Source organism: Alligator sinensis, unplaced genomic scaffold, assembly GCF_000455745.1.
Source record: "Alligator sinensis unplaced genomic scaffold, ASM45574v1 scaffold1295_1, whole genome shotgun sequence".
Classification (NCBI taxonomy): Eukaryota; Metazoa; Chordata; order Crocodylia; family Alligatoridae; genus Alligator; species Alligator sinensis.
This window is the reverse complement of record NW_005841880.1, coordinates 3927516-3952356: the sequence shown is the minus strand read 5'-3', so window position 1 is coordinate 3952356 and position 24841 is coordinate 3927516. Positions and strand designations below refer to the sequence as shown.

At 46.1% G+C, this 24841-nt stretch overlaps 1 protein-coding gene across 2 annotated transcripts in view; it reads left to right on the top strand.

Annotated features, from left to right (window-relative positions):
- The first annotated feature begins 1354 nt into the window (after positions 1–1354).
- PIAS4 (protein inhibitor of activated STAT 4) overlaps positions 1355–24841 on the top strand; it is a 30168-nt gene continuing 6681 nt past the window's right edge. The window contains exons 1-9 of one of the 2 annotated variants that reach the window (XM_025196523.1): positions 1355–1790; positions 8890–8974; positions 11453–11587; positions 16593–16634; positions 17037–17127; positions 17647–17775; positions 17871–17976; positions 22875–22948; positions 23181–23341. In XM_025196523.1, the coding sequence (XP_025052308.1) occupies positions 1355–1790; positions 8890–8974; positions 11453–11587; positions 16593–16634; positions 17037–17127; positions 17647–17775; positions 17871–17976; positions 22875–22948; positions 23181–23341 (1259 nt within the window). The remainder of the gene's footprint in view (positions 1791–8889; positions 8975–11452; positions 11588–16592; positions 16635–17036; positions 17128–17646; positions 17776–17870; positions 17977–22874; positions 22949–23180; positions 23342–24841) is intronic. The other variant, XM_025196525.1, reaches the window with a different exon arrangement.

The window sequence follows — 24841 nt, the reverse complement described above, 5'->3', positions numbered from 1 at the left end:
AGGGTCAGAATGATCAATCTCTGAATCTAAGCACTACTTTTAATTAAAAAGCTCTTATTCTTATGCAGATAAGCTTTCCAATGTAGACAGATGCAACGTTGTCTTCCTGAATCTATGAACAGTTATAGGCTCTCTGAACTTCCACAAGCATGAGAAGCTGAAATTGAGGAGATTGGCTAGTTTTAAATGGTCTTGAAAACCTTGGGTCTACCTTAACTTAATAGTTTTATGGTGCTCCATTAGAACAGTAGCGAAGCAGGCACTGGGCCTGGTCATAGGGGTGGCTGGGCATGAGCCAGAGAAGCAAGTAGTCCCTTGGCATCCTTGCCCATTTGGCAATCTGATAGGTCCTGCTCTCACCCAGAGGATAAGAAGTCCTGGGTGATAAGGAAAGGAACTGTTCCCGTGGGCACAGGAAGACTGAGTAGAAAGGATTCTTTAAAAACATCAGACTGCAGTGACCAGAGACTGCTTTGAAGATTAAATATTCAAACAGAGTCCAGAGAATACATCCTGGCAGAAAGAGGGAAGATGCTGAGGATGTCTAGCATCAAGACCTGGGTTTCTGACCAGAGGGTTCCCTGTGAATGTCATTGATGGCCTGGCCTGTCTTCCTACCTCCTGCTCCAAGAAAACCTCTTGAGCATCATTCTGTGGCTTGTTAGCATTTCAGTTCTAAAACAGGCATGTGAGAATTCTCCTGCACATGCAGGCAGTGCTGATAACACTGGGATAGATGTGGCAGAGTCTTAAAACAGGGCGTTCTTCATACAGCCGGGGGAGCACTGTTGCTAGAGCTTCTATCTCCACTACTGACATTAACTGTTGCCTTTGCTTTAATGTAGGATGACATCAAAATACATCCAGACCCAACGGCATTTTTACAAAACGCACACAATTTTTCCAGGTGCCAGGCAGGGAACGAGAGCTATTGGGTAGGGCTAATTCCTTCCTTTGAAAGAAGGAACTAAGCCATGAATATGTATGGTGCAAAGCCACTCGGTGTCTTCCTGAGTTACTGTATAGTTGCTATTGCTTGCACTAAAATCAGCATGAGGCTACAAATGTTTGTGGTAATTTAAAGATGAGCTTGTGCCATCGCTCATCTGTATCAATAGGTTGATAATTCAGTAGATGGTCTCCTGCTCACTTCCATTGTCCAGATAAGTGTCTAACGCACAGCATGTTAATCAGGTGAACAGCAGCTGACCTAAGCAGAAGGCTAGGTGTCGCTCTTGAAAGTGAACGTCAGGATTTTGGATTCCAGGCTACAGACTGTGGAGGGAATTGTCACACAATCTATTTATAACCATAAGAATCTTTGACTTGACTTTTCGTCTTTATTCCCTAGAACATGGTGATGAGTTTCAGAGTGTCGGATCTTCAGATGTTACTGGGGTATGTCGGCAGGAGTAAAAGCGGACTTAAACACGAACTGGTCACCAGAGCATTGCAGCTGGTCCAGTTTGACTGTAGCCCGGAAGTGTTCAAGAAGATTAAAGAGCTCTATGAGACTCGTTATGCCAAGAAGAGCTCCGAGTCTGGGCAGCCGCAGCAGCAGCAGCCGCACCGACCTCCTGAAACGCTCTCCATACATTCTTCATATGACCGGGGGAGCACTGTTGCTAGGACTTCTATCTCCACTACTAACATTGACTATCCTGCGATCTATGGAAAATACCTTAATGGACTGGGAAGGTTACCGCCCAAAGTTGTAAAGCCCGAAGTTCGGCTGGTGAAACTGCCCTTCTATAACATCTTGGATGAACTGCTGAAGCCGACCGAGCTAGGTAAGTCTTGTACCCAGACGCAGGCTTTGTGCCAAGGGCTCATTTGGGGAACAGTGTGTGAAAAAAGCATACAGGCTTTGAAACAATGACAGTGTTCTTAGCGATTAGTGCGGCCATGTGAGTGGGGGAGGGACCCAATGAACCCTATTCTGGTGGGTGTCTGTTCAAAATGTTTTAAATATAGATTTATTTGTTTCTGCTTATATTCCCTTTACCTTAAAACAGGAACTGCAGTCATCTTGATAAGTAATGTAAAGCCTGTCTTGTTTTGCCGGAGCTTTTATATCCTTCATTGAAAATGCTGCCTGGTAGCATTGCATCCTCACGCAGTGAATCATAATCTATCCCTGCTCTGGCTAATGGAGCAGTATATTAGGGGGGAAGCTTCTTTCTGCATCAATGTCACAAGCGTGCTGAACAGGAGCGCTGTCCCTTTCTGTATCAGTGCCAGTTGGTTCTGTACGTAGCCCAGCAGACTGAAAGTCTGCCATAAGGGAAAGAAGATGGCTTCCATAGTAGGCATGCTCTGTATAGACCAGTCACAGTTCTGTATGTTCAGGACCTTGTGTTTTTGAGAGACACCTAGAATAACCTGGACGGTGAAATAAGCATCTTCTCCCAACTAGGAGCCCAGATAACTGGACACTGCATTTGCGCTATTGTAGTTCTGAGTAGCAGCATTCCGTCTAAGCTGTGTGGTGTACACGGCCACGCAGGTGCACCTGGCAGCACGGCATGAGGACACCTGTGCGGCCGCACATGCCATGCAGCTTAGAGGGAACGCTGCTGAGCAGTGTTAAGCATAGGTGTGCCTGGGTGAAGTGTAGTTTTGGTGGCAGGTTCTGCAGGAAGTATAGGCCTTTCTTTTTTCTTTCCCCCATTTCCCCTTTTTTTTTTTTCTCTCCTGATTGCCGTGGGACTCCTCAAAGTACGTGGATGTGCAGTTGTCCATGGAGTAAGCTTGGTAACATGAGGCCTCACTTACAGCATTTGTACTGATTTATTCGATTTGATTTGATTTCTGTGCCGCCTTGCCCAAAGAGGCTCAGGACAGCCTATGATGATAAAGTAATAAAAACAGATGAAGTAATACAACTGTTCCGCAAAAAATACCCAGAGCTTAACCCCACGTTGATAACAGCTTTCCCAAATGAAAACGTCTTACACCACTTCTGAAAGATGGCCAGGCTCGGGCTCTGGCAGGCCCCAAGGGAAGGGAGTTCCAGAGCTGGGGACCAGCAACTGAAAATGACCTCCTGTGCGTTTTGGCCAAGCAAACTTGGTGAACGGAGGTTGTTCTCGGCTGACCTTAAGGATCATGATGGAGTGTGAGGGAGGAGGCAGTCCCTTAGCTGTGTAGGTCCCAGGCCACACAGGGCTTTATAGGTCAAGACCAGCACCTTGAATTGTGCTTGGAGAGCTATTGGAAGCCACTGCTGACTGAAGCATAGACACAGTGTGCAACCCGACATAGACTTTTATTTTAGCAAAATAAAGGCAGAACTTGGGAATCTGATCTCCCTTTGCTGAAAAGGCACATTTCTAATGTGCATGAGCATGAAAGCAGTGGTGATAGATGAAAGAAATGACACTTTACCCTCGTGCAGGTGGATGAACTGCTGCAGTGTTGGGTCGTGGGTTGGAAATTTGAAAGAAGACCTGGGAGACGGCCACTACTGCACAGCATTGTCGTGCTGGCCAAGGAGGAGTGCGGAGTTTGTTCTAATGCGGACCTGAAAAGCACTTTCATTGACCATGTTATGTGGCTCTGCAAAACCTGCCTTACCACAATTCGACAATACTTAAACTGTCCTCTTTAAATCAGGAGAACATAAATTTTTAGAAACAGGAAACAGCCGTCTGGCCCAATGTGGCTACACGTTCATAATTTCTTAATCCCATCTTCCTGCTTTTTCATCGTACCTTCACTCCCTTCCGCCTTCTCAAGCCACTGTGGATATCCCTAGAGCTTATTTATATCCTCTGTTTCAATTGCCTTTCCTGATAACGTATTCCATATGTTTATTGCCCTTCGTGCAATGCTGCATGATTTTTCCCTGTTTACTCCTATTTTCCATATTTCTTAGTTTCTGAACTGCTCACCAGTATTTAAAATTTAAAAAAATCTACTGACTGTGAGTCAGGCTTCATGTGACAGCAACAAAGGTTGGAGGCTGTCATACCTTAGACAAGTGGTAACTGATGCTGACAGGCTAAACTGTATGTTAACTACACACATGCTAGAGCTTTAGAAATTGATGAATTTGCTTCTGAATGCAGCATGCTTCAAGGTTGTGCTCCATCAGAAATGCAAATTGAATGCGATCCAATCTTCTGCAGGAAAAAAAATACATATATTTAGCTACAACCTCATTTCCTGTTCATGGCTCCAAAGAGAAAAAGAGTGGAAATATCTACAGATGAGAAATAGGAACAGAAAACTATTTATCCTGATTATAAGAGTTGAAAATGTGTTAGGTGACATCGGATCATGGGTTTGGTTAGACTTAGTATCCTACCCCAATGTTAGCTAATACCTCCCGAGAGTCAGCTTGTTCCCTGAAGCACATTTGACTAATTTTCTCTTTTGATAAGTGCAACTTCTGCTTCATTAGTGTAGAGTACTTAGGTGGTGAACAGATGCTCGTTATCTTTGGTGTCTCGACTTATTGCTCACAATCTACAATACAAGACATGTTTGGATTTCAGTTTCATTTTCCAAGCCCTGGAAGCTGGGAATATACAGCCACACACCACTGTCAATGTGGGGTAGGAAACATGAGGGCCATCTGTGTGGCTTGGCCCTGCCATTTCATTTCAGTAACTGGAACTGAGAGAAGACTGGGCATCTCTGCAGAGATCTGGTTCAAGCATTAACACTAGGAGGAGCGACAGACATCTTTGTGACCAGCCTTTGTACTTGGTTCAACAAGATTCTGTTTGTCATCGCTAAGCAGTGCTACTTGGTGCCCTCGTAAAACCATGCTCTGTAGAAAGTGGGCTTTAAGTACTTATTGTGGTGATGATATTTTTGGAGGAAGCGAAAATAGTGAAGAAAAGTTACATTTCCGTGGAGCTCTGCTTGGCGAGGTTGGGGTGGAATGATGAGGTAGTCCTCAAGAAGAAAGGGTTGTGTGTATTGATGTTGCACCACTTTAAACTTTTGTTTGCGGACGTACCGTTTGCTATACTGGTGCAGCTTCTGTATCTAAACCAGAGCTGCCCTTGAAAACTCTGTTCCTTTCCTTGTGTTTTAGAAATACCCAAGACAAGTCTGAGATTAAAGATCATGTTGATACGTACTTAAGTACTGATGCGGCCTGGTGAAATGGGCCACAACGGAAGAGAGAATTTGAAAGCACAGTAGTAATGGTGGGAACAAGGGAACGGCAATTTGTGCATTCCCTTGACTTGGAAGGATATTGGTTAATCGGAAGCTAATCTGTGCTGAGAAGTAACAAGGGCTCTCCTGCCTCTTCAAAATTATCACCTTGAGAGAAAAGGTGAGATGGGGTATGTCTAATTTGGTCTCTAGGCAGTGTTCCCCTGACAGGCGAGCATCAGGTTACGGTTGGAGAGAGGGCTTCAGCTGTGGGAGCAAACAGATTAAGTGTAGCGTGATCCAGGTAATATTCAGTATTTGGTAACCGTAAACCCACAAGAGTTGTGAGAATTCGGTCACTCTGGTTAGAAATGGTTCAGTTAAATCAGCACAGCTGCCTTGGGTGGGCAGTTTTTAACATGGTTTGGCAGTGGGAATGAAGCAGGTGTGGCCATTACTTAATTCATCACCCCTTTTTTGTATTGGTAAGATCTCAGATGTAAGACTGGGATCAAGTGTAGACTTTTCTAGTCATTGGATTTTTTTTTTTCTACTGCCGCTTCCAACAAACACTTTGGTATTTATCTCTTGGGCATTTGCATGATCCCTATCACCATAATATCCGAGTGCCTCACAGTACTTAGAGTATTAATCCTTGCGCATGCTAGCAGGTAGGGCAGCGCTGTTACTGGCTTTTGCAATATTAAAACACAGTGGGGCAAGGAATTTTAGTCCGCGCTTGCGGACAGCGGGACTTCCCTTGGAGGATCTCGTAGGACCGTTGTGGGAACAGAGCTACGTAATCTAGCAGTTCCAGCCACTGTTGTAGTAAACGGCATTGGTTTGTCTTAGACTTTTAATATCGACTTGGCAGTATGATTTCTGCTCTAACTAGCTGCAAGCATTTTGACAGTACATTTTTTCCTCCAACAAAGATTATCCCCAGTTGCTTTGAATAGATTGTCTGGCTTGGTGGCTGAGGCAACTGCATTGCCTTGATTGCAAAGTATGCTTCCGTGCATCGGGGCTCCTCTGAGAAATCCTCACCAGGGCTTGCTTTAAAGCTCTGACCGTTTTGGTCTATCCTCAATGGTGAATGCATTGCATGATTTCAAAAGAGTTCATTTTCAGGAAAGACTTTTGCTTGAAACTCGTTTGTCGAAGGCTGGTCACTCCAAAAAACCGTGTTTTTGATGACTGCTCTTGGGTGAAGATGCATGTGCCTGGCCATTTTGGACTGCAAGGGCTTTACCTTGTGGATGTAGTGTTCCTGTGCTATTCAGTGTTCACAAGCAAGGGGTAGCCATCCTGACATTTCACAGCATAAATCAATGTTTGTCTGATGTGGATCTAGCAGAAATTCCCCCTGGGAATACGTTATCCCATAAGCTACCGAAGGGTGTTTTCCTGCACATTCCTGTCACGCATCTGGTTTTGGTCTTGCTTGGTGACAGGATACGGGTCTGCTGGTCAGACCTAGTGTGATTTCTTGGTTTCTTCACAGCTAGAAAGGGTTGAGAACTGTGTCAAGTCATAGCAGCCTACTTTGACCAATCAAATAGAGGCATTATTTGTGCATGAGAGGAGCATCCTGGCTTTCATCCAGGAAAGATGAGTTGGCCCAACTTGGATCCTTGGAGAGGAATAAAAATCGAGGGGGGTGCAGGTCAGGTCTCTTAACGGTTTCCTTCTTTCACCGTTAACCAGGCAGCTGCAGAGGAAAGTGAGCGTCTTCTGCTTCTGGCTAGTATTGCTTTTTTCTGTGGTCTTGGCTGCATGCTCAGATTGCGTAGGATTGGTGTTCTCTCTGTGCCTGGTGCTGTGCAGGCAAGAGCTGTCCTACCTCCCTCGGATTCTGGCTGTATTCATTGCCCCGTTATATTTCATCGAGCAGGAGAGGTAATCTTGGATGGGCTTCTTTCTTGGAGTGCTGCCCCAGCCATTTGGCTTGTTGAATAAGCACGTTTTGTGTTCCAGGGTATGCGGCATACTGGATGTCTTGCTGCTGAGGGATTATTTGGAGATTGTAACTTCAGTGAAAACCAAATCTCCCAGTTGCGTGGGCTTGGGTGGGCGACTGTTGGGGCACAGCTTCACTGCTGATGCTGAGGCTCGTGTCCTCAGTCTGGGTTAGTCAGCCCACCAGCATTGTTCTCTAGAGAAGGTGGGGATCTCTTTGGTTAAAGAGAAGAGTTCTTGCCATGTGGAATCATTTAAAAATTGATCATTTTAGTCTTGTTTTGTATTTTTACCTTTTCAGTTTTTACAAAAACTCTGCCATGTTACTGTATTTGATACGTGGTTTTACTAACCAAGGCAATGTAGTTTTTTTGAAGGGATGATCTAGCCTGTTTAATTTGTGTATTTTTACTATGCTAGAAAATGGCAAGTGATGCATTTCTAACGTACAAGATTTGTTCTTACAATTTGTGTCAAGCTGCATTTGGATGGAAACAGGGATTATGATTGAAAACGCGCAAAAATAACACTTTAGTATTTTGATTTAATACTGCCTTAAATATGCTGCCTACTTTTTTTCCTTATGAACTGGTAATTTTACAAAGATATGGCTTGCATTTACAGATGACGTATTCATGAAGGGAGTACCTTCAGCTAACTGCACTGATTGTTTCTGTCCCTGTGCCCTCCAAGGTTTTAGGACTAATAGACCTCATGCCCCCATCTCCATTTTTTTTGTTCGCAGATTGGAAAGAGGAAAACCAGTTTTCCTGCTTTTCCAATACCCGCTCAGTTCCTTAGCTATGAATAAACTAGCTGAACCAAACTAGTTGATTAGAGTGAAAGGAAGAAGATATTAGTTCTGCCTTGCAGAAGAGGCAATTGCTGAGAGAAGCTAGTCTGGCGTTTGAAGTTGCAGGTGCTTAGCCAGCGGACCCCCCCTAAACCTCAGTTTTTTTGTTTTGACTTTTTTTGCAAGTACATACTGGTTGAGTGTGATTATTTTTCATTTCAATTGGGACCTAAACTTCCTATAAGCTAGCATGGGTTATCAGTTTTAAATGTTAATTTTAATTAGGTTTATTTGTAAAACTAAACGTTAAACAAACATTACATTTTAAAGTATCAGTTATTATGCATAGCATATCATCTGTCAGTAAATCTCAGCACTCTCATGCCTACAAATGCACCAATCCTTCTATATTTTTGTAAACACTTCTTTCTTTGCCCTCTGGGGCTGGGGTTTTGATGCTATCTTGTCCGAAGCTGATGTGCAATTGCTTACTTCCCTTTCCATAGTCTAGTGGTTTCATCTGTGAATGCCCTGACATCCTTTGTTAGGTTTTTCTCTGTATTCTAGTCTTCGTGTTGTGGTACCGTTCATGATGGGCTTTTATTTTTAAGTATTTGCCTATTGTCTGGGTTATGGAAGTGGGACGGGGAGGGTCCTGAAAAATAGATGGGACTTAAGTCCACAGCACTTTAATTCCCCGGCCAACAATAGAGGCAGGCAAGGAGTGAACAGTCTGTTTTAATCAGCGGTGCATGGCATAAAGACATTTGACACGCATCTTGCTTCCTTATCTTGCCAGGAAAATGCTTGTTTGGAGTTTGCATACAACTCTTCAGTCCCGTTGGGGGAGGCTCGAACTTCTCTCATGTTTAGTCTCTGCACCCTTTCAAACACAAATGCAGCCCTAAGCAAACTGAATTTACCTCTTGTTTAGCAGTGCAATGAAAGCAAGAATGTGATTGGTCTCTGCTTCACTCTGATATGCACTGGAGATAAAGTCTCCTTTTTCTCTCCTGTTTCTTCAGTCCCACAGAATAATGAGAAGCTCCAGGAAAGTCCATGCATTTTTGCACTGACATCAAGACAAGTGGATCTGATCAGAAATTCCAGGTACTCTTTGCCATGTATTGTTTAAAAAAGCCTTTGACTTGTGTAATGTCCCTGACGGTTTTTCCTCTCTCCGGTCTCTCTTCTGCCTGCCAGCACTGCTTGCTTGAGGACACTAGCACGCCACCTTTTCTCCACTGTTAAAAACTGTAATTTCTTAGCACTATCCAATTTGCCTTCATGTCTCCCAACTTTCCTAGTTCTGTAACCTCCAGCTAGAATAGTAAGTCTGGGCAGGGCAAACAGCATGAAATCAATAGATGTCTTAAATTCTCTTAACCCTGCATTGTGAATCTGTTTGCAGTGGCTTTTTTGAATCCCAGGTTAAAAGCTATACGCTTAATGCCATTGACCTTACTTGCCTGAAAGAAAGCCGCTCAGTTATAAGGATCCTTATAATAGCTACCTAAGCAACCATCTCACGCTCTGCCACTAGGACTTACCATGACAACTACGTTCCTCTGCAGTGACATAACTTTCAACCCCAAGAGTGAAATACGCCCGTGTGGGAGATGAAGCTTTCTCTGCAGCTGGCCTGTTACTGTGGGACTCGCTGCCATGAAAGATCAGAATGACGACAAACCAAATAGCCCTCGAAACGAGATGTAAAATCCTGACCCAACTTTCCCACAGTAAATAATCCTGCAAGTACTAATGTCAGAGGGAGAGGAGGGCTTTTTCTTTCTTGAATACTTAAGTGCTCAAAAGCGGTGGTGCTCTAGATTGATAGAAAACAGAGTAGGAAAATGTCATTCAGGGACCCAGTGAGAGAGGAAACAGTATATGAGGACTTGTGTGGACCTTTTAGGATGGGTGGGCAATTCTTTAGGCTGGAGGGCCACTTAATCAGTTTTTAGTGAGCTCTTGAGGGCCGCAAGGGTAGCCCTGCCCCTTGACAGGTGCCCCGCCTCCTGGTTGCCACCCTGGGACTAGAAGTCCTGCCCCTAGCCCCTGACCTTTGCCACCAAAAATCCCTCCTCTTACCCCCATAAGGACTTCTTTTGGGAGGGGGGTGCCATCTTGGAACCAGAAAAAAAAATCAAAAAGTATTTTTTTGTCCTGATTTGCCTGTGTTTGTATAATGTATATAGAGGTGATCACATAAAAATCTCAAAATGAAGTCTTACTCTTGTATATTGTGGGTGGGTATGGGGGTTGTAGAGGGGGTGTATATGGATGTGTAGTAGGTGGGTATGGGGCTTGTGGGGGTCTATGTATGTGTGTGTGTAGGCGAGGGTGTGGATTTGTGTATGTATATAGGTTCCCTGCCTGAGTCCCGTGCCACTGGGGAGAGCTCTGTGCAATGAAGCCTGTGGTGCAGGTCATGGGGCTCAGCTAGGGCTGCAGGGAGAGGGGCAAAGCCAGCCAGGCTCCATAGCGCAGAGGTCCCTGCCATTCCCCATGCCCTGCACATGGCAGTGAATAGGGCCAGGCTGCCAGCTTCATTGCGCAGTGCTCTTCTTCTAGAGGCACATGGCTCGGGCAGAGAGCCCAGGAACTGCATGCGAGCCCTGGGGAGCTCCATGCAGTGGAGCCAGGTGGACCCTGCCAGCCTGGGCTCCGCACTCCTGACACCCTGCCCTGGGCACCTGCCAGCAACGGCACAGGCCCCATACTCCCACTCAGCTGCCATTTTGCTGCCGCCTGCCACTGCCGCCACCACTTGCCCTGCCCAGCCACTGCTGTCGCTGCTTTTCCCCCCACTGCTGCTTTTCCCCGTCACCACCCTTCCTGCCTACCGCTGCTCTTAGCCCGCTTGCTGATGCTGCTTTCCTACCTGCGGGGCCAGGGTCAGGGCCATCCTGCAGGGGAGGTTGGGAGCACAGCACGCGCTGCCCCCACGGGAATGAATGGGGCTTGTCCCCATGTGAGCACAGCAGGGGGGGGCTGGGCTGGATACAGTGAATTAGTAGGCACCCGCCCATGGGCCAAATTAAATTGCCTGGGAGGCCAGATCCAGCCCTTGAGCCGTATTTTGCCCGCCTCTGTTTTAGAAGGACATAATAGGCTGCTTATTTTGTTTCCTGAATGTTGAGAAAGGAAAAGCCAAGAATATTTGGATTTGCAAGGGGATTTTAATCATCTGTAATCTGATCTGAATTTAGCACATGCTCCTAGGAGGGATTTTAGTGAGTGCTTCAGATCAGGTGTAATGACGGTCATTCAAGGTTGGTTCTGCCTCTCTGGTACTGCTTGAATAGAGACTGACTAAAAATTGCCAGAATAACTCCCTTCCTTGCAAGTCGCACACTGAAATGACACCTCTTATCTTTAAAGAGTTCTGTTAAAAGATGGATTACAACATGAAACACTTCCCTGTGAAATCGAGGCAAAATGCTGGGTTTAATCTAGTACTTCCACTTTATCCTGTGCAAAAGTTAATCATAGATCTTGTCCTGTGTATACAACTTTATTAACAAGCCTGTTTAGTCTGATATGTTGCTTTTTTTGAGATGTATTAAAATCCTGTTTGCTATGCAGCGAACAGGGAGAATCCTGTTTGATAGCAGCAAACAGGGAGAAGCAAACTGGACAGTTTGCAAGCAGTTCACTGGGAGCAAGAGGAGGAAGGGGAAGCGGAACCAAGCATGAGGCATCAGATCCCGCCCCGGGAAGGTAACTCAGCCAGGGTTGCCTGTGTGCTTGGTCTGCTGAGGTCTGTTTGGTGGGTTTATGTGCTTGGTTGTGCTCTGAGCAGCTGAGTGGACTGATTGCCGATTGATTGCTGCCTGGGTGTGACAAAGGAGCCTGGACAGTCCAAGTGACCAGGGGAGCAGCAAACAGAGAAACAAACAGGACTGTTTGCAAGCAGTTTGCTGGTCAGTTTGCTGCCCCTGTCCTGGAAGGGGAGCCTGAAAGATAAGCTGCTTTTTTATGTAATTAGGATTGACTAATCTACATAGTTTTATTTTAGCAGCTAAAACTCAGCAGCTAGACCAAGACTTAAGCCCCTTGTTTAACTAGAGTCCAGAGTGAGGGGGAGTTTGCTTGGAATCCCTCTCGCATTCCTTTACTATAAGCTTGCTGAGAGGAAAGAGTTTGCAGGGAAAAGGGAACCCTTCAGATCAAGGAAGAGTAAAGAGGCCAGCTGCAGAGGAGTTTGCCAGGGAAGGTCTGCTTGGAAAGAGAGGCAAGAAGTGAGAGGTCGCAGATTAGGAGACCCAGAGACATAGCTGGAGGACATTGCAATTCCAGAGCCACTGTCTCTTCCAGTTCTTCCTCTGCTTCCACCTGTGAGGTGTCTGTCCAGGCAGGGCCACACACGGTTGTGGCATCCACCCTGGTCTGGTGCTGTGCACACTGCAGCTTGCAGATTCCTTCCTGTGTCAGCCAGGTGGAGGAGTGCCTGCGATGTGAGCGGTGCCTTTTGGTGGCGTCCCTCAGGGAGAAGGCAAGAGAGCTACAGGAGGGAGTTAGCAAGGCTCCTGAGCATCCTCTGCCATGACTTTCCATTCCATCCAGGAAGAGCACACACCAACTGCTGAAACTTCCTTAGCCTGACGAAGGGTTTTTGAACCCGAAAGCTTGCTTAATAACTATTCTCCAACTATTTGGGTTGATCTAATAAAAGATATCAGATCAGGAAGGAAGGAAACCTCTAGGACTGGTGGAAGGACTGCCAGAGGTGGTGCTAGAAGAGGAAGAGGGCCTGGACTCGCAGGAAGGTGGCAGCTTGTATCTTCTGGCAGCAAAAAAAGATGTCATCCCCATGTGCAGTGGTTTACCTGGAGAACAAACATGGTGCACTAGCAACAGAGGAGGAGGAGCATGTTCCATAGAGGGAAGAGTCCAGGCCAGAAATCCCCAAGGTGTGGACAATTGAGGCTGCTTCCAGGAAGAGTAGGCGACGGATGGTGATGGTTGGAGTCTCCCTTCTGCAGGGGAAGGAGGGATCTATGTGCCGGCCTGACCTGTTGTCCCAGGAGGTCTGCTGTGTACCTTGAGCCTGGATCTAAGATGTCCCGGAAGGATTACTGAGCCCTACCCTACCCTCAGGCTAGTACCTCATGCTGCTCATCCATGTGGGCACCAGTGATACTGCCAGGGCAGACCCTGAGCAGATCAAGAGTGACTACAGGGCTCTGGGTGCAAGGGGGAAGGGGATGGGGACACAGGTTGTGTTCTCAATACTTCCAGTTAAGGCGAAGGGCCCTGGCAGGAGCAGATGCATCCTGCAGATTGATACATGACTGCACAGGTGGTGTTGCTAGCAGGGATTCAGCTTTTGACCATGGGATGTTGTTCAAGAAGGAGGATTGTTAGGAAGAGATGGGATCCACCTGACAAAAAGAGGGAAGAGCATCTCTGCAGAGGCTTACTAACCTGGTGAGGAGGGCTTTAAACTAGGTTCACCAGGGGATGGAGACCAAAGCCCCGAGGTAAGCGGGGAAGCAGAAGACCTGGAGGAAGAGCAAGCAGGAGGGGGCAATGGGGGAGGTGCTCTCATACTTCCTGAGAAATCAGGGCAATCAACTAGTTACCTCAGGTGCCTGTACACAAATGCACGGAGCCTGGGAAACCAGCAGGAAGAAGTGGAAGTCCTTGCACAGTCACAGTACTACAACATGACTGGAATAACAGAGACGTGGTGGGAGCTCACAGGACTGGAGCACTGTCATGAATGGGTACAAGCTGTTCAGGAAGGACAGGCAGGGGAGAAGAGGAGGAGTTGCAGTTTATGTAAAAGGGCCATATGACGGCACAGAGCTCCAGTATGAAGCTGGCTGGAGCTAGGCCTGTTGAAAGACTCTGGCTTAAGGAGGGGAGAGCAACAAGGATGATGTTGTGGTGAGTGTCTGCTCTAAACCACCAGACCAGGAGGATGAGGTAGAGGAGGCTTTCTTCAGACAACTAGCGAAAGCTTTCAGATCACAGGCCCTGGTTCTCATGGGGGACATCAATCACCCTGACAGTGCGTGGGCAATCCAGGAGGTTTTTAAAGAGCGTTAGGGACAACTTCCTGGTGCAAGTGTTGAACTAGAGGCCATGCTCTTCTTGACCTGCTGCTCACAGATGGGGAAGAATTGGTGGGGAATGTAGTAGTAGATGGCAGTTGGGCAGCAGTGACCATGAGATGATCGAGTTCAGGATCCTGAGGCAAGGAAGAAAGGAGAGCGGCAGAGTATGGACCCTGGACTTCAGAAAAGCAGACTTCGACTCCCTCAGGGAACCGATGAGCAGGATCCCCTGGGAGGCCAGGCTGAGGGGGAGAGGAGACCGGGAGAGCTGGTTGTATTTTAAAGAAACCTTACTGAGGGCACAGGTACAAACCATCACAATGTGAAGGAAGAATAGCAAATGTGCCAAGCGACCAGCTTGGCTTGGCAGAGAACTCTTTGAGCTGAAATGCAAAAAGGAAGCTTCCAAGAGGTGGAAGCGTGGACAAGTGACTAGGGAGGAGTATAAGATTATTGCTCGGGCATGCAGGGATGAAGTCAGGAGGGCCAAAGCGCAATTGGAGTGGAGTTGCAGCTAGCAAGGGATGTGAAGGGTAATAAGAAGGGTTTCTGCAAGTATGTTAGCAACAAGAGGAAGGTCAGGGAATGTGTTGGGTCCAGGAGGCAACCTAGTGACAGACAATGAGAAAAAGGCTGAAATACTCGATGTCTTTTTTACCTTGGTCTTCACAGGCAAGGTCAGCTCCCAGACTACTGCACCAGGAAGCACAGTTTGGGGAAAAGGCAAGTAGCCAGCAGTGGTGAAAGAACAGGTTAAGCTTTTCTATTTAGAAAAGCTAGATGTGTACAAGTCCATGAGGCTGGATGGGATGCACCCGAGGGTGCTGAGGGAGTTGGCTGATGTGATTGTAGAGCTGACAGCCATCATCTTTGAAAACTTATGGTGACTGGGGGAGGTACCAGGCTATTGGAAAAGAGCAAATATAGTGCCTGCCCATCTTAAAGGAAAGGAGGAGGACCCAGGGAACTACAGACCAGTCGGCCTCACCTCAGTCCCTGGAAAAATCATGGAGTAGATCCTTTAAGCACTTGGAGGAGAAGGTGATTAGGAACAGTCAACATGGATTCACCAAGGGCAAGTAATGCCTGATCAACTGCTTACCTTCTATGATGAGATGACTGGTTCTGTGGATGCGGGGAGAGCAGTGGATATAATATACCTTGACTTTAGCAAGGCTCTTGATACCGTTTCCCACAACATTCTTGCAAGCAAGATGGAGAAGCACGGGTTGGATGAACGGACTGTAAAGTGGATAAAAAGCTGGCTGGATTGTCGGGCTCAGTGGGTAGTGATCAACGGCTCAATGTTTAGCTGGCAGCTGGTATCAAGTGAAGTGCCCCAAGGGTCAGTCCTGGAGCCGGTTTTGTTCAGCATCTTTATTAACGATCTGAAAGATGGGATGAATTGCACTTTCAGCAAGTTCGCTGATGACGCCAAGCTGAGGGGCAGTAGTAGATATGCTAGAGCGCAGGGCTAGGATTCAGAGTGACCTAGATGAATTGGAGGATTGGGCCAAAAGAAATCTCACGAGGTGTTCAACAAGGACAAGTGCAAAGTCTCCTGCTCTTAGGACAGAAGAATCCTGTGCACCGGTATAGAAGTGTTGCCAGAAGACTGAGGAAAGCAATTATTCCCCTCTATTCAGCACTGGTGAGGTCACATCTGGAGTACTGTGTCCAGTTTTGGGCCCCCCACTACAGAAAGGATGTGGACAAGTCAGAGAGAGTCCAGCAGAGAGCAACGAAATGGTTCAGGGGCTGGGGGACAGGACCTCTGAAGAGAGGCTGAGGGACCTGGGCTGATTTAGTCTGCAGAAGAGAATACTGAGTGGAGATTTGATAGGAGCCTTTAACTACCTGAAGGGGGTTGCCAAGAGGATGTTCTCAGTGGTAGCAGATGACAGAATGCAATGGTCTCAAGTTGCAGCAAGGGAAGTTTAGGTTGGATATTAAGAAAAACTTTCTCACTAGGAGGGTAGTAAAGCACTGGAACAGGTTACCTAGAGAGGTGGCGCAATCTCCATCCCTGGAGGTTTTTAAGACCCGGCTCAACAAAGCCCTGGTTGGGATGATCTGGTTGGGGATGCCCCTGCCTTGAGCAGGGGGTTGGACTGAGGTCCCTTCCAACCCTTACTTCCTAGGATTCTCTGCACCGTGCTGTTGAAACTAACTGCATCACAGTCATTCTGACCCTGCCATAATACTCAGATTCTTTGGTTTTCAAGAATCGTCTTTCATGGAATAATTGAACAAAGAGGGTGTTAAATAGCTTTGTCAACAGCTCTTAAAATGATAATCTAGATTGTGAGTGTGGTGGGCTGGAAACGTCTCACAAAACTTACCATCAGTAGTAGTGTTTCCATTATTATCATATTTTGGAAAAAGAAAAAAAAAAAACAAAAACCCCAAGGGTTTTTCTTTCTTTTTTTCGTCCACCATCTTTTATGTTCTTTTGGAAATCCAAATACAGCGGCTTGGGGCCAGCGCACAAGGCCTGGAAAGCTGTTTTTCTTTTCCAAACTCAGTGAATTCTGTAAGAGAAGCTCTGACAAGTGAATGGTTTTTTACACCTTTTCAGTTTTGAATAACCTAAAACTCTGCGACTTGGTTGGGGGAAAAAAAAAGTGTTACATGGAATCCTGTCTTCTGTTTGTTTTTATCAGGGAGTTGCAACCCGGTGTGAAATCGGTTCAGGTTGTGCTAAGGTAAGTCCGGATGGCAGGGAATTAATTAAACCCATGAGGCAGCGCTCTGGGGGAGGGAACGCATGAGCACAGCATGGCAGCGGTGCCAGCACTCTGTGGGCAGTAGCTGCTAAAATAACTATCACTCTGAGCAAAGCCCTTGTTCCCAGGGATGGGACAAGCATCCACTTTGGCTTTCCGTTAGTTTGACCCTCTATCTTTTCTATCTGCCAGTTGAGTTGCTATGTCGATAGAAGATGCTGGTTATATCAAAGTCTGTTTCACAGCTGTGTACCGGGTCCTGGGGGGTGATTACTGGCTTGTTGGTTTGGCATGGATTGGTCTGGCTGGCAGCTGGCGAAGGTGGTAATATTTGGACACAGATAGAAGGGAGCTATTTAAAGGTGCCCCATTTCTTTCCAGAATCTGCTACACAGACACTAGCTCCCCTCAGGAGGATCAGTACCCTCCAAACATCGCAGTGAAAGTGAATCATAGTTACTGCTCGGTGCCGGTAAGTCAGCCCAGGCATGACAAGTTACTTTACAGCACAAGGAGAACTTGTGAGATTTAAATGGAAGCTGCTTGTTGATTAAAGCGAGGGAGGCAAGGCGCTAGGGTGCTAAAAGTATCTTGTTCTGACTTTTAAAGCTAATTGCGTGATGAATTTGGTTTATAGTTTAATAATGGCATGGTTGGGTGAAATGAAATGGCCTCTAATGTAAACAGGAGGTCAGGCGAGATAATTAAATAGTTCCCTCTGACCTTAAGCTCTCTGAAATCCTGTGAACCTATATTCTGGCCATGCTGCTGGGAAGGTCGGTATGTACCCTCTTGCTCTCTGCTGTGGCTGATCATGAGGAGGAAGCAAAGCAATTAATTTTCTTTCCCCAGAAAAGACTTTAGGTGACTAGAATTTTGCAACACTGGTTAACAGAAGAGGTGTGTCCTTTTGCTCAAAAAATGTGGGGGGCAGGGAGGGAAGGGAATCAGATGCTACTATGGAAAAGAAAACTATCTGTCTGTCCCCTAGGGCTATTATCCATCAAACAAGCCAGGAGTGGAGCCAAAGAGGCCCTGTCGTCCCATTAACCTCACACATCTCCTGTACCTGTCTGGAGCAACCAATCGTATCACTGTCACCTGGGGGAATTATGGAAAGGTAAATGCCAAAGAAGGTGATTTGGGAATTAAGCTAGCATGTGGGGAGAGCATTCTTTCTCATCCTCTCTCTTTTTTTTTTTTTTTTCTCTCCAGAGTTATTCAGTGGGTCTGTACTTAGTGCGACAGTTGACTTCAGCAGAATTGCTGCAAAAGTTGAAAACTATTGGAGTCAAGCACCCAGAACTCTGCAAGACGCTCGGTGAGTGTGTGAGGCTGTTAAGAGACTGATTGAGTGGTTACTTCTAGTCCATGTCACGTGCATTATGTCCTCCCTCCAACTGAAAAAAGCCAGTAAGTTGGGGCACTAGAAATTGTGAGAAGCTGCCACGGTCTATAGGATCTCCCTGTCCAATTCTGTGAAAAACCCACTTTCAAGTCTGTGAATTTCCTACGCTATATGTCGGACACAGCAAATTGCCCCAGATCTCTGCAGAAATAGTTTCTGCAGCGTGTATTTTCCTGTGGCTCCATAGAATCTATGACAGACTGAAAATTCATCCCTAGGTCATGTTGAGTGAGTTGCTGAGGGTCAATGTCATTCTTACGTGTGTGACTTCCTGCCCTCATCTGAATCATTATAAGGCAAGAAACTGTGCCAGAGCTGCTCAGCCTTGATGTGCAGTCTTTCTAGTGGAGTGTTGTGGAGCACACAACCGTCCTGTGCAAATATTCTGCTGCCAGCCCCTGAGGAATCGTGGGGGCTGGAAGCAGTGTTTCATCACCATTCTTTTCAAATGCTATGATAGAGCTGATCCCCAAGAGATGCTTGTCCCAGACTGTCCAGGTAAATTTACTGTGGTATAAACCAAATGCAAAACCTTATTGTAAGTCTTAGGGGAAATAACCTCGCAAAGTGAAGGCCTTGCCTTCGGCTCCTAGGAGTCTGAGTAATTTACTTGAAATTTGTTCAAAATTTCCGAATGACGTAGGGAATAGTCTTAGCACTTTACAAGAGGCTGATTTAATTTCATTGGCATAATTTTTAACTACTAATCACAGACGACTCTAGAGGCCCAGAAAATACAATCTCGTGGTGTATTAAATGTATAGGAGAAAACTGGGTGTTCTGCCTCGCCAGTGCCTCGGATCTCACTAGCTATAGAGAATTGCTCTTAAAAGATTAAATCCGCATTTCTTTGGTACGCGGCAATGCTTTAACTAAATATCCATTTGTACGAATCTCTTTCGGACTATCTCTGTGTGCAAATACAGATTTGTACTTTGTTCATCACTCCCTGCTCTGCCCAAGTATGGTGCAAATAGAAATGCTGAACTTCTCTAACAAGGTATTCTGGCTGAAACATAGGTCATTGAAGAAGAATTGTCAATGTGATTAGCAGCCCTACAGAACATCTGGCAATCTGAGCATGAGGGGCAGGGGGACAAACAGCAAGTGGTTAAAAATCTTTGGCAGCCATTGGCTGATGCGAGAAGAAATTTCAAGTCAGCTTTGGCAGTTGGCTGTGCTCCCACTTCTGCTCCCTAGTGGTACCTTCAGATGAGTTGAGCAGAAGATGCAATTTTGGTCTTGTCACAAGATGAATGCATTCAAGAGCCCATCGTTTCCCTCTGACTCCAACACTTTTCTTGGAACCAAGTTTTGAATAATCCGAGTAGAACATTGTGTCCTGTCTCTTCTAGAAGAGTGTTTCGTCCTGTTTTAGAGCAGCCAGCAGAGATTCTGCAAACAGGCCTCCTGCCTTCCACTTTTCCATTAAATTAGACTTGCACTTCAGGCTCTTATACAGTGATCTCAACCAGGCTGCCAAAAGATCCCTTTAAGGGCACTGTGCAATCTTGGCATTGTTATGTGTGCAGACATCTACACATGATTGACAAGATGCACACAGAGATTTCCGATAGGATGCCATAATATCAAAAACTTCTATGACCTGTTGTGGTCTTTACGCTCTTTGGCAACAGAAGAATTGCTTTATTATGTTTCTGTGGTTGAAAAAGGAGTGAAAGCTAAGAGCTGACATTTTCAGAGGAGTGCTTTGAGTCTAACAAGGTTGGGAACCTCTGCTCTAATCAAACTTGGTTTCATTTAGGTGGAAAGATGGATTATTTTTCAAAATCTTTACATTCAAATTGGAGGCTCTTTGCCTTAGTTCCTAGTCGCATTGCTTTTGCTTGCCTTAAACTCTTCTTTATGGCTTTCTGAATCTGGCAAAACCAAACATTGTATTTTCTGGCATACATGTGCCCCCATATTTCATCTGTACCTTGTTGAAAGGCAGAATGAAGGGGAAAGATTTCTCCGGAGTCATGGCTGCATAGAGCAGGGGCACAGCTTGATCTTCAGCTGACTTGAGCTCCTTTTCCTGCATAAATAAAGTTGAATCCCTAGCTGATACTGAAGACTGGTCTCCACAGGTGGGCCTGTGATTTTGAAAAGAGAGATTAGAGGCTGTGAAATGGACCAGGAGCAGCCAGCAAAATTCCCTCAAGTTTAACTTAATTAGTGGAACAACAAGACCATTAAAAAAGGAGTGAACATTGTTAACACCTGTAGCGTGAGGAACAGCAAGCCATTAAGTCAATTGGCTCCCTCAGCTGCCCAAACAGTAATATCACAGCTGCTGCACAGTAGAGTCCAAATCTAATCCAAACGCTTCCAACCCCAGGCAGAAAGTCAGCTTTTCCATTTAACACATGCACCCCAGCTTTTGAGGGCGATTTTTGCGGGACAAGGTGCATGAAGTATGCAAGAAACGGTAGCTTAAACCTTGCTGCTGTAGCTTTAACGATCGTTCCACATCGGGTTCCAGGTTCTGCTCATCTGTCTTCCAGTAAGCAGTAATGCTTCAGCTTGACTCCCTTTGCTGACTTATCTTCCTTATGTGCATTCACTTAGGAACATTGTCTGAACATCAGGCTACGTAATCAGATACTGAACTGTGGATTTAAGAGCCAGGCTTAAGGCATCTGTTTTAAAAGCGAATCTTGGTTCTGGTTAATGGCTCCTTAGGAGGTCTCTTTCCTCCCCGCCCCATGACCCAGGAGTGGATGCACAGGGGCTGCTGTGACTGGACAAAATATGAGTTAACTGTTGGCAAAACATAATGTTTTAAATTGAGAATAATTTTAGTGTGGCTGGAATGGCACAAAAATACCCCATAAATTCTTACAGGTTAGTTGCATCACTGCCTTTCACCGTAGAGATGCTTGCTACAAAGCTGCCTTTAGAATCAATATCTAATTGCATTTTGTTGTGATCTGCAAGTCAAAATGGGAAATCACTCCAGTGAGAGAGGCTGCAGGAAGGGTAATAGATCCTTATAACAGCAGTGCTAATAGCTTCTATAATTGTGCTTATATAGTGGTGCATTTGGCCTCTGTTCTCCAGCACCCCTGATTTTTAAAAAGATGTTCCTCCAGAAAATGCCTCTGCAGTCACTGAGGCTAGAGCACAGTGAGAGAGCCTATCTGCAGCCCCACTAGTTTCTGACACCAGTCGGCTGCAACAAAATCTGAACTCCCTGTCTCTTGTCCTGATGTGCCGAGTCCTCTCGGATATACCCTCTCCATCTGCCTGCTTTGTTAACGGCATTTTGGCTCAACCTCCCGCATTGCGTGCTCTGTGGATGGCCTGCTGGAGGAGCCTTTGTGCATACTCATGCCACAGCTGCTGCCCAAATGTGTACACAGGTTCTGGAGAAGGGAAGCTAGCCCAGCATGTTGGTCAACTGCAGCACTGGCCCGCTAGCAACCGAGGCAGGCCAGTTCAGCTCAAGTGAGGCTGGGGAAACTGAGTGGACTTGGCGCAGCACTTGCCTGTCTACAGTGGTGATTTCTTCTGCACCTTAATTTGATCTCCTTTGAAAAGTAGGTGTGACCTTGACCCGATTGTCTCACAACTGTCCAGTCTCTGCCCTGGTCTCGGGATGGAGCGAGTTTACATCCCACTTGACCAGATATTTTAGGTTAACCTGATCTCAGAAATACAGTGCAGTTCTGTAATGTCTTTTGTCTAAGTCTTTCTCTCTGACTGCTGGTGTAACCAAACAAACGGAAGGAAGAGTGCATATCTTAGAGCAGTGCTTCCCAGGTTTCCTCAGCATGGTGCCTCACTCCTGACCCACAGTCCCTGGCGCCTGCCACTGCCTCTCCCTCCTGACCCACAGCCTCCCAGGTGCCCCAGAGCCAGGGCCCGCACCTCCCTATCCCTGCCAGCTCCCCCAGCAGCACCCAAGCCCCAGCTGCTGCCTGCAAGAGGCGGCAGCTGCTGCAGGCAGAGCAGAGTGTGGAGCCTGGCTCCTGCCCTCCCCTATGGGCGGCACAGCTGGAGCAGAGCCCATGGGGAGGAGGGGAAGGATGCAGGCGCCTCCTACCCAGCAGTGGGGGCACAACTCCACGCTGTTGCTGCTGCACTTTGCCTTGGCAGCCGTGACAGTGTAATGCTCCCTCCTGTGCTGGGTCCCACCCATTGGGCTGTGGAGGCAGCTTCTGCCTGAAGCTGGTCCAGCCCCATTGCAGCCCTGCACCCCACTGTGGGCTCAGAAATCTCGCAACCCCAACCACTGATGTTACGACCCCACTTAGGGTCGCAATCCACAGTTTAGGAACTGCTATCTTAGAGCCTCCTAGTTCTGTAGGGCAGGGGGATGAAGCTGAACACCGACTGTTGGTGACCCACACCTTAGCATGACTTTTACATGAGAGAGATCTGCTTCCTTCTCGCATATTTTTTTTTCCTGTTGTCCCTGTCTATTTAGCTGAGAACCTTCTGAAGCAGTGGTATCAAAAACTGCTCCATGAAATGGTGGCAAATGGCTCACAAATTACAGGTTGCAGTAGGTGTTGGTGCCTTGATGCACTTTTCCATTGTTTGATTTGCATTCTTAGTCATCTCTGAGAAATTTTGAGGGTTGACCATGGTCCGTTCGTCCCAAAAAGCAAGACCTAGTCCAAGTAATCTCTCTGCCATCCTGTCCTTGCCTAGTAGCAATTACTCTCTATGGTTGAAATGAATTTGCATGTTTTGGGGAATGTACCAGATACTCTTCTGGCATCAGCAGTTTTCCCCACACATAACGGTCATGGTTAAATGGAGCTGCGTGTTAATTTTATCCTTTTTTGTGTTTCTGAATGCAGTAAAAGAGAAATTGCGCTTGGATCCAGACAGTGAAATTGCTACCACAGGTGTTCGAGTGTCACTCATTTGTCCAGTAAGTCTCACTGCACTGCAGTTCCAGCTACTAATACAAGCTGTCCTGGTTTGTTACCCAAGCCACCATTGCAGGATAATAAATCTTTCCTTTTACCAGTTGCCTCTTAAGCAGTTTCTTGCATGTTAGCACCAAAACCATCTGTCTACACACACGTATTCATTTTGGGAGGGGAAGGCTCCGACGCTGTGGTGGGATTTCTCATTGATCTGCCTGCCATTGGTCCCTTTAGCTGGTGAAGATGCGGCTTTCTGTCCCCTGTCGAGCCGAGACCTGTGCACATCTGCAGTGCTTCGACGCAGTCTTTTACCTACAGATGAATGAGAAGAAGCCCACGTGGATGTGCCCTGTGTGTGACAAGCCAGCACCCTATGACCAGCTAATAATCGATGGGTGAGTTTACCTTCTTCCACCATCTCTTCACTTGCTTCTCTCCAGCCCCTTTCTCTTCCCCACTGCGATTTTTATAATCATTTTAGCTCCGTATCTGATCCAACACCACATATTACAGTTCCAGTTACTCTTAATTTAGGTGAGACAACACTGACACCAAAACTGATGACTCGGACCTTGCTTGGTTTTATAGTTTCTCAACCAGCTTTCTGTAAACTGTTGCCAAAATAAAACTTGTACCACCTTCTCATTCATATGCACTGTCTGACTAGAGACCGACAAAACAAGGGTGCTTTACTCTACCATGAGCTATTGCTTATCATTTATAGTTCAGCAAACTGAAACTTCTTTACATGCTAGTGTCAGGACAGATTGCCTCTCGCATGTATTCTTCTCCCATTCCTTCATTAAGAGCCTTATCATGCATGATGTTGGCACCCCACGAGCAGTTCTCGACATGTCATCGGTTCAAGTCAAATGATTCTAAATGCCAGCCTTTCACTCAAGTATCTCTAGATGCAGAGCTAGCTCCTTTGAGATCGAGGTACAAATGCAGTTTTAAACCAGAGATCTCTGGTACATGTTTGATGCTTCTGGTTCAAGCTGCGCAAGCGCAGTTTCTGTAGCTGCAGACTGGGAACTCCTTAAAGTACTCAATATTATTTTTCTGGCTGTTTCATTAGCTACCTATATAAGGAACAAGATAAAGGGTAGAAATCTTCCTGAAGGGGCAAGATTAAGATATTTCGTGTACCTCCCAAATACCCAGACTTTAGAAGATTCAGGGTTCTTGAAGTCTCACTTAAACCAAATTTTCCCTGGCTTCTTTTTTTATCATGATTTTTTTCCCCTAACGTGTATTTGAAATAGTATTTACTTTTAGTCTTTGGCCTAGGTTAATTAAAGAAGCTTACGCTTCATTCTTTATTATCTGGTATCAGTCTAGATGCACAGGTAGAGCTCCTCCCTGCCAGTAGATGGAGACGGTACAACCAAGACACTTTTTGGAGCGTTCTGTGAATCAAAAGAACTTGTCTGTCTATGGTGCCGAGTAGCTTCTGCTTTTGAAAAGAGGAACACGTACCCTTCCTGTTTGATTTGGGGGGTTTCATGTTAAGGGTTGGATCATCTTTGTTCTAACTACAATAGTTGCTTTTCAGGATTTCTGAGAAGCTCTTTAAGCAAACAGTGAAGTTTTAGGTGTTTAGATCGAAGACCTTCTAAACTGTACTTCTAACACCAGTGAGAAATCTGACCGCTGTCCCCAGACTCCCTTTCCTGTGCCCACAATGCAGTAAGAGCCCCGTTACTAAAATGGAAACCTACAGATGCCTCTTTTTGGGCTGCAAACCAGTCAAATGAGTTTGGGTCACATTGTTAAAGTGGAAGAGGGAATGAGGCTTTCCAGAACCAGACTTGCAGACAGACTCTGTAAATATAAATGGCTTCCAGGTGCATTTGAAAAGCAAGTGCTGAGACTTGAACAGTGGTAAAAGAAGG